General features: G+C 41.0%; 1 protein-coding gene across 1 annotated transcript in view; it reads right to left on the bottom strand.

Annotated features, from left to right (window-relative positions):
• Window positions 1-10,099, bottom strand: part of LOC102209986 (collagen alpha-1(XXI) chain-like) — a 71,122-nt gene that overhangs the window by 30,533 nt on the left and 30,490 nt on the right. Inside the window, exons 19-20 of the mRNA XM_013914375.1 lie at window positions 2,026-2,279; window positions 507-560 (exon numbers count right to left, since the gene is read on the bottom strand). Coding sequence (XP_013769829.1) covers window positions 507-560; window positions 2,026-2,279 — 308 coding nt within the window. The remainder of the gene's footprint in view (window positions 1-506; window positions 561-2,025; window positions 2,280-10,099) is intronic.

Raw genomic sequence — 10,099 nt, 5'->3', positions numbered from 1 at the left:
CTGCGTCAAATCTAACCTTCAATTTGTTGTAAAAAATGATCGATTCTGTTGAGTTTAACTGATTCTTTTACACAAGAGTTTGTATCCAGGATGGACTGCTCGATGAGAAATATATTCAACATTAATCAATGAGATGCAGTAAATCTGTTCGGTAAATAGATAAAAGACTTTTTATTGGGAGAAAGTGACTTCCACGATGAAGTGACTGCCCCCGTAAAATAGATGAGTAACCTGACTGCTCCCTGTTCAAGCACAGAGCTTTAAAACAGCTTTTACCATCTCCTGTTTCCCGGTGTGTGTGTGTGTGTGTGTGTGTGTGTGTGTGTGTGTGTGTGTGTGTGTTTACTAGCAGCGTTTAAAGGCTGCAATTAATTTCAGCTCTGGTATTAATGTCCTGATTGCACTTTCCTTCAAAACTTTACGTGTCAGTTTAAAATCAACAACAGCACTGAGTTAACTGTTTATGTACAAATACATATTAATGCGTGAAATCATTATCAACTCACCGGGGCACCTTGAGCTCCAGCAGCACCAGTTGGCCCAGTATCACCCTTCTCTCCCTGTGGACACAACAGACATGTCAGTACCTTCCAGCTTGGAAGTATCCAGACATTAACTGGATACCGCCTGATCCTGAAGTCTACAGTCCTGACAAAAAATGCATCAAACTTGTAGCCTAAGCAAAAATAATGTATTCCAGCGCTTCCAGCCTGCAAACACAGGAGATATACTGTTTCACCTAAACATCAGGACTTCATAGCACCTGGAAAAATAACGTTGACGTGAAGAATCTGTGGAATCCCCGTTTAAGAAGAGCAACCAGTCATGAAAGATGTCTGTCTAGCTTGCATCTTCATAAAAGTATCTGCTTTTGTATTTTATGTAAGCTCCACAAAGAGAAATTATATGTATCTGTGCCACTTGAGTGTGAGAGAACTGCTGGGAATTGTTATGTCGTGAGAGCGGCTCTGTATTGACGCACTTGTGCAGCGTGTCCTGTGGTGAGATCTCGCACTGAGCCCACTTCTTGTTAAAACAAAAATATAAAGCAACAAACAAACACATTTGTAAACCACAACACAACGTGCATATAAAGTTTTAGCCATCTGCAAGACAGCAAAGTCCTCCGAGACCACTCTATACCGTGTTTGCTGACTGTGTGGTATGTGAACTGGTTCCAGCGTGGACCGCTCTAATACACTGGCAACGGCAATGAACATGCGAAACAAGCTGTAAAATGTATTCTGGTGCTGCAGGCCAGTCATTTGTGAAGATTTGACGCTGCTTTGCCTGCTGAGCAAATGTATGAGAAAAGAATTTTTCAGATTTTTAAAAGAGCAAAAAAAAGATTATGAAACCCAAATATACTAAAAGCTTTTCTTCAGCCTTTGGTTCGATGTTATGAGTGTGTTTGAGTGCTTTGATGTTACTTGAATCCAGTGAACATCATATTAAAAACTGATGGTTTCCTCTTTCTCATACATATTCTCTTTTTTCCTGCACAATGTGTTTTGTTCATCTACACACAAAGATCTTACTGTAGGCCTTCTTCTTTTGAAATTGGTTACAAATAAACACTTTTCTTTTATACAAGTGTGCACACTGTGTGTTTACAATTCAATTCTTTCAATTCTTTATTTATTTGTCACATGTAGTTATAACTAGTACAACACACAGTGAAATGTTTTTTCCGGCTAAAAAGTACTCCCCCCCCGACTGTGCATCTTACTAAACTTATAATAAAAAATATCTATATAAAAGTATAAAAATGTATAATATGGTGCAAAATATTACGCTGTAATAGTTAAGAGCTATAGTGTACGTATTTACATAAATACAGATGTATATGATAAAATACAAATAAAAATAAGGATAAAACTCAAAGGAAAATTATATACTGTGTATGGAATTGTCCATCATGTTGTCCGATTTGTGTTTTGATTGAGGAGTCTCACTGTTTGTGGGTAAAAACTCCTCCTGAACCTTTCAGTTCTTGTTTTCAGGCTACAGAGGCGTTTCCCTGACCTCAGTGGCCTGAACAGTTTGTAAGCGGGATGGCTGGAGTCGTTAGTGATCCTGATGGCCCGGGATCTGCACCTTTCAGCGTAGATGTCCTGCAGTGTTGGTAAAGATGTTCCCATAGTGCGTTCAGCTGTGCGCACGACCCTCTGCAGGGCTTTCTGTTGCTGTACTGTGCAGTTCCCGTACCACACCGTGATGTTATGACTGTGTGAGACCAGTGCATGTGTTGGGGAGGGCTCCAGCAGTGGATTGGTGCTCTAATACAGGACAGTATGCAGAAACATAAACTGTATTTCGATGGTAGTTGTTCTCTTTTGTTCCACTGTTTCTGTCAGTGTGACTTTTTCTTCTTTGTATCCTGGGCTCGTGGTTTTGTTTCTTTCCTCTGTGGATTTCCTGTTGTGCATCTGCAGCACCTTTTGTTCACAAAGTAAGTTTTGCTAAAGATTTTTTTAGGTTTCACTTGATAGAAAAAAATCTTAAACCGCAAAGGATAAACAAAGAGAGAAAATGATTGGCACCAACCATGTGAGTTTGAAAAATATGCACCTCCAGTCATGTTAAATAACAAAGCACCCTTCTTTAAACTTGTCACAACATAATAAGAAAAAGTAACCTGGCACTTGGCAGGTACAACCTCAGAAGAACTACAAAGTATGACATATTACTCCATGTCATTTTTTTCTCTGCCAAAAATTAGACCACAATGTGGAAGCGCTGTGTGAAAAACTAAGTACATTATAGAAATGAAGAAGCAGCCAGGTGCCTCTAACCAGATCAAATCAGCGAGGAGGACCACCTTTATAAAAGCACAAGTTTTGCTGTTTGCAGTATACAAAACAAAACCCCATACTGACGATTCGTCATGGCCCGAGACGTGTCACAGTAACGCGAAAGGTGCCCTTCCACATTACGAGACGCTCCGGATTCTTAATTGAAGCGCTTCCCCTGTTATTCACTTAGCAGCTTTCTATTACAGCCCTAACCCTAACCTTACATTTATAGATCCCTTCTAATATGCTCTCATGGCTCGGATCATATCGACGATTTGTCACATAGCGTCGGTATGTTGCATGTTGGGATGAGAACATGGGGAGAATTCAGGCATACCACAGAGGAAAGACAAGATGTTACTGTGGCTGCATGTCCGTCTGCGTGGGGATATAAGTCCATTTCCCAACAGTTTGATTTCCATCATTCGACAGCGAGAACGTGGCAAACATTCTTGACAGCTGCCAGTCTTCTCAGGAGTGGATGTTCCAGTAAATTCACCCCAAGGCCAGACTGTGCAATGCTTGGAAAAACTGCAACAAACCCAAGAGCAAACTGAAGCATGAGTGACCTTTTCAATAATACGTTAGCTATAAAGAAAAAGGATTTGATGTCAGCTGTCTGCTGCAGATGAAGAAAACAATGTGTCTGCATCATCCCAACAGTGAAAGAAGGGTGAGCACTTAAAGTGAGCCTGACAGTAAACTGCAGCGCTCGCACTTAATAATAGATGACCAACTAAAATCGTAAATGAAGCTAACAATAGCATTAGCATCCCCGGAGCAGCCTCAGTTGTCAGATTAGATTCTTGCTCTTGGAAATAAATTATAACATCTTCGAATATTTATACCGATAAGCCAAAACCTTCTGAGCATTTTGTAATGAGGGCCCGTTTCAAAGTCTGGGATATGTTAGCTGAGGGGTCGGCTCAGAAGAAACGGGCAGGTGTAAAAACCAAAGTCATTTGGACAAGAGCCAAAGTGATATAGCCAGACGACTGAATCAGAGCATTTCAGAAGTGCTTGTGCGGTCAGCCTGATCCACAAAGGACACTGAGAGGTCTTGTAGAGTCAACAGATGTGTGGCAACAGCAGCATGTTAACAACAGTGGAAATAATTTACTGTACAGCATTCACCGTAGCTCTTAGCTGAAACAGCTAACAAATATCTATCTTTTTTATACAGACCTTTAAAGGACAGTTGTATTGCCTTAGTAACCAGCTGACCATCTAATCTAATTAAATAAATTACATTTATTTCTACAAAGAGCTGCACAGGCGCCTAAAAATCATTTCGAGGATGTTTTGCTATATTCCATCATATTTATGCAACCTTTATTCAACCTTCTCACATAGCACCTAATTGCTTGTTTGGTCCTAAAATATCTTTTCCTTTTCCAGTTACAAAGAAAGTCCTGTGCAGTAATGTTCGCTGACATATTAAGCCAGGCCTTCTTGTTAACCTCAGCTCAGCAGCGCCTAACTTCAGACCTGGGTACTCTGCGGGGCTTCAAGTATGACAGTTTGATGTGTGAAACATTTCTCTCGTGTTCGAGCTCTGTGCTGAACACAGAGGTTACCGGGTCCCTAAGATACAGTATATTTTGAGTGCACGGTTATGAAAGTTGGCAGTGAGGAAACAACTGAATTAGCTCTCTGTTGCATCTGTTTTCTTTTGAAGTGTCTCGCCGCACTACGCACATAAACCCATAAGAGCAGCAGACCTCATAATTACACAGCCAAGACACCCACCACAGCCCAATAAATGACAAGATGACATAAATCTCTGGGTGTCTAGAACAAGAGAAAATAGACAACACACAGAAGCTGGCCTGACACGGTCCTTTTATGTAAGCACACTAATCCGGCACTTCACCCTGCCTCCCGCTGTTAAAGACTGAAGAGCCAGTGACAAGTTGATATCTCTGAGCTAAACCGAACTTAGACACATAATATTTGTAGATTTGAAAGAAAACGTCTGTAAGAGATAAAGGCAGCAAGCACAAGAATGTAAGAACACGCTGTGTCTGACCACATCTTTTTATAGGAGAGGATCACTGAGGGCTGGGGGTGGGTAGAAGCCCAAAACGTAGTGGTGATGTACTTCAAGCAACAACAAGAGCTGGTGAATGAATGAGGGAAAGATGTGACTGAAAAAGCAGATTTAAGTCTTGATTGGCCAGCTGATCTGCATGTCAAACATAACCAATGATCGTGAGCAGTTTGAGCATCTGACCAGCACCTTGGTACTGCTTCAAAGTACGGAGCATAACCAGATTACAGGCATTCTGGCCTGAAACTCCTTCTGAAATCCACTAGGAAGGCCTGGGAGGAGCAGCTAGAAACAGTTTACCTGGAGGGTCAACTACTGATCCTTTCTGTTAAAAGGTTCCAGTTGAAGTAATTTTATCTGATAAGGATTCCTCCTGACTTCCCTTTAGTGATTTCCTGAGCACATCCAACTGAATGGAGACCATGCAGCATAACCAGAAAATGCTGGTATGATTGCATATCCCGGGAATGCGCCGGGATCCCCCATGATGCTCTTGGGAAGCCTTTCATGTTGTATCAGATGTTCCCCTGCTGATGCATACAGTAGTAATAACAGATTTAGAGCTATCTGGATCTTTCTCCAAACCCTCAACCACCCGTTGTTGTACTGGAGAGAATTCAACAACGAGCAGCCTCACCAGGTGCAGCTCATTGCTTGTTGGCTTTCCCTATCATACGTCTTACACTAAAAGGCAACTGTAGTTGTAAGGTAGCAGAGTGTATATGAAACTGTACTGACAATCTCTAAAAGTACAGGAATTTTCAAATCTGGACCAATAACAAAGCTAAAACTACTTGTATGGCCAGATACCAGTAGGTTAGCTAAGATAACAGTTCATCAGCTGTGTAGCTGCAAACTGAAAAAACCCAAGAGTTGGGATGAATGATTAGTGGCTACTTTATTCCAGAAAGCATTTCCACTTGCATATTCTCAAAGTTGGTGGAGTCTAAATATTCTGTATAAGGGAAGCATCTCATTTTCCTTAAATGAGTAAACAGCACCCATACTCCCCATATTTACCACAATTAATCACCTCATTAAACAGCTTAATGTGTGAGTTACAACAGTTCGGTGTCGTTGAGGAGGTATTTAACTGTGTGGCAACATGTGAGGACTTCTTTCAGTCACACTGGGGTAGTGTAGTTTATTTCCTACATACTTTGGTAGCTGACTGTAGTAAAGTAAACACTGATTAGCAAGCTGCACGGCTATTTCCCACAAACACAGATACTTGTTTATTAGTGCTAAGTAGTGCAGCAAACTTAGCAAAACTGAAGCAGAAACTTCTTGGACAGTCTGTGAGATAATGTCATTAGAAATGCTCCAAAAGCCACCAACCCAGCCGAGGCTTCACTTATCTCATTCTGTCCGCTTGGATGAGGTATTCCTGCCAACTCCATGCAGCACTGCCTTTGATGTTGCTGGATAAGTAGCTCTCATACTTTAGCTAAAACTTGCTTCTTGTTACATTTTTTGCTTCACTCTGAGCTGCTGCCTGCTTTGCTCTGTGTGTAGGTGGAGGGACACACACACATACATCTTTGAGAGGATAATCACAGAGTATTCCAAATTTAGTCATAGCAAATAAGTGTCAGTCCTTTAACTGCATGTCAGCCCACTGCTTTTCATTCGGGCCCCCTGGTAACCTCTTTTTTTGATTAGGAAAACTAAACAAAAAAGTACCCTACATGCTGTTGGGATGCCTTTTCTTTAGGCCTCTGAAGTGGATTTCCTCTGAAAATTGAGGTAGTTACTGAAGCTCCTGTTCCTCACAGCCACATTTTACACATATATGTGTGTGCGCGCACACACACACACACACACACACGTCAGGTGTTGCTATCCTAGTGGGGACATCTCATTGACATAATGCCCTAGCCGCTTACCCTAACCATCAAAAATGAATGCCTAACCCTGACTGTTACCCTAAACCTAACCATAACTTAATTGTAACCCTGACACTAAAACCCTATTTTGAGTCTCAAAAATGCCTTTGCACTAGTGGGGACCGAGATTTTGGTCCCCAGAAGTATAGTAAACTTCCAATTTTTGGTCCCCGCAAAGATGTCTAAACAGGTACACACACACACCTCCTCTTGCCAAACAGTAACTTTATGACCGCCTTGATGTGATGCATTTTGGGAATTGCTGGCATTAAAAAATAACACGGGTTAAATTATACAACGCAAAATACAAACAGGACATGGCAATAAGAATTCATATGTGTAATAGTCGGCCATATAGCCTTAAATAGAAGAATATAGATTTTATTGTAAGCAGCGCAGATACTCACAAACACACTGAACTGACGAAAAGAGGAAATATTAATGAGAAGTATCTATCTGTGCTTCACAAATCATTTTTTTTAAGTACAAAATATTTCAATCTGTGTTTTTAATTTTGACTAAAGTAGAAAATTATATCATGATAAAAGAGTATTTTGGATGAAATTTCTGATTTTCCTGTTATAGACAAAGAGCAGTTGATTTTACATAATCTCATATTAACTAACATTTTGTTACAGTTTTCTTATGTGTGTAATGCCCCAAATGCCCAGCTGACCATTTTCATTCTCAACCAAGGACCCTCAAGTGGCTCTATACACAGTGTTGGGAAGGTTACTTTTAAAATGTATTCCATTACAGATTACAAAATACATGCCCCAAAATGTATTTTGTAACGTATTCCGTTACAGATTCCCAACACATGCACTGTGATTTATCACTATTACTGAAGGTCAGCGGCTACAAACCGTAGTAAAGGGACCTCTGGCTAATATGGTGGGTTCGTGTCGGGCTTGTAGCCGAAAAATCGCTTTACTTTGTTGTCTGGGTCAACTTTGCTAGTGAGAGACGGAGAGAGGCGTTGAAAGGCTGCTCCAAAGGAACTTATTGTTTCAGAGGAAAACACGAACACAGTGTACAGTCGAGTCTTGACAGCTTACTTACAACTGGGCTCGTCAGGCTCTCTTCTTGGCTGAAGTGGTTATTATTATATTTACATGCTTCCAGCTCCCGTTTCTGCTTGATAACAGCTCGTACTTTTCCTTTTTCTCCCTCCTCGTGCTCACAGACCCATAACGGGTACAGCAGTCCATTCTCCCTGCAACACGGACTACACTGCCCATGATGCTACATTCTTTAGAGCTATGCTTGTAGCATTCTGCCTGTTAGCTTAGCACAACAACAACAACAAAAAGGCGCTCTCTCACCCAGGAAACACACAGAGAGAGAGCGTCGCCCTGTAACCATGGCAACCGTGACGCTGCCGCCTGGAACAACAGCACGTAGCTGTCAAACAAAACCCAAACAGTCCTGACCCGCGACAATATGAAACAGGAAAATACCGCCGTGTAATCCATTTATTTCAACAAAGTAACTGTATTCTAAATACCACCTTTTTAAACGGTAACTGTAACGGAATACAGTTACTCATATTTTGTATTTTAAATACGTAACAGCGGTACATGTACTCCGTTACTCCCCGACATGGTCTATACATCTGTTACTTGTGGGTAACAACTGATGATTTGTGGGCCTGTCAGCCTGAGGGAGAGGGAAACTTGAACTTATGCATGTACTTAAGAGGTCTCTGAACTCGCTTCCAAATTACAAGAAACAGAGTTAAAAATAAACCCAACCTAAATGCTACCGGCTTCCTTTTGATCTGTGTAAGTAGACGATTGTCATTTGTTGGCTCATTTAAGCAACATCATTTAAAGGATCCTGTGGTTTCGTTGGTCCCGAGAACATGCTTCTGCTAATATTATTAATGGGTTTTCAAATGTATATGAAATCTCCCCATCCCTGTTTTCCAACAGATAATAGTTATACAGTTAGTAATTATAGGGCAGCACTGATTGGCATACAGTATCTTTATCTCTTTATCTCTCGTAACATGAAAACCTCACACAGCTGCATCTGAAATGTTATAATTTTGGGTGTAGAACACTCGGTATCTGGTAATAAGAGACCTACTGCCAGCACAGAGCTGATCATTTCTATCTGACTTCACTTGAGTGTGAAACATCAAATCCTAAACTCTTTGAAAGTGTGATGCTGAAAGATAGCAGCTTTATGAGTGTGATTAAAGGCCACAGTAGCAGCCTAAAGCCTTCTACAGTATATCTAACGTTAGGCATCATTAACATTCAATGGGGCTTCCACGGATCGGTGAAAAGAAATTCTTTACAGCTGATGAGGGAGACCACCTCAGGCAGTGACCACTCTGAGAGCTTTTTTACTGCTATACATCGCTTTTTGTTAACTGCGTGGAAGTTGTTAGAACGGGGCTTTTACAGACTAAGAGCTAACTATTTATTCAGTAACGACTGTTCAGTTGTTCTCTGTGTATCTCTTTAAATGATGCTTCATGCTTTTCCATTAGACCGGCGTCCCCATTACAATGTTCTGTTTGGTTTTTCATTTTATCACCAGCAAGCAAACTAACATTTCTGAGGGTAGAAGCACGTACACCTAAAACTGATCAGGGGTGTCAGTCATCCTTTATATGAGCTACATGGTTGCTATTTGCAAAGGCAGGTGGAAACCTGAATGGGAAGGAGGCCAGACCAGGTGGAAACCAGTGCGGAAGTACGACAGCGCTATCCAACATGACACCTGAACAAATGTAGACCACAACACTCTATAGAAATCTTGGACCGCAGTTTATTGTCCAACATGAACCCCTGTGTGCTGAGGTCATGAGTCTCTCCCTGTGGCAGGAGAAAGGCTGCTTTGCTCAGCTGACTTGTTGTGTCAGACCTGAAAGGAAGCTCTGTCCATCTCACCTGTGGTTGTGCTCCAAAATAAATGTTCTCATCAGACCTCAACAAATATTAGAGAAAGACTCAATTGTGCACCCAAAATAATTTTCTGTACATTTCTGTTTAAATTCCAGTTTGGTAAGAGGAGGAAGGAAAAAGAGATCAAGTCAAACATACACAGCGGTCAGAGGTTTCTGTGGTAATTTTAGGCTTGGAATGATTTTCCTTGAACTGCTGTATTTCCAGGGTGGGCTGGTTGTATAGCATGCATCTTTAACCATTTACAGAATGAATTTAATGTCTTTTATTTATTCTGCATTTTTTAACACACATCAGGTCAGAGTTAAACATACAGGCTCAAAGATGTACTTTGGTATTTGGTGTAATGTCCCTTAGCAAGTTGCAGCTCCGTCAGATGCTTTGATAGTGTCGACAACCTTGTGTCATGATTCTGCTTGAAAATTTGACCACTTTTCTTAGTAATATTGG

This window comes from Pundamilia nyererei, unplaced genomic scaffold, assembly GCF_000239375.1.
Source record: "Pundamilia nyererei isolate P.nyererei 1_Seehausen unplaced genomic scaffold, PunNye1.0 scaffold00191, whole genome shotgun sequence".
Lineage (NCBI taxonomy): Eukaryota > Metazoa > Chordata > Actinopteri > Cichliformes > Cichlidae > Pundamilia > Pundamilia nyererei.
Note: the sequence above shows the minus strand (reverse complement) of the source record. Positions and strands in the feature narration are given on the sequence as shown.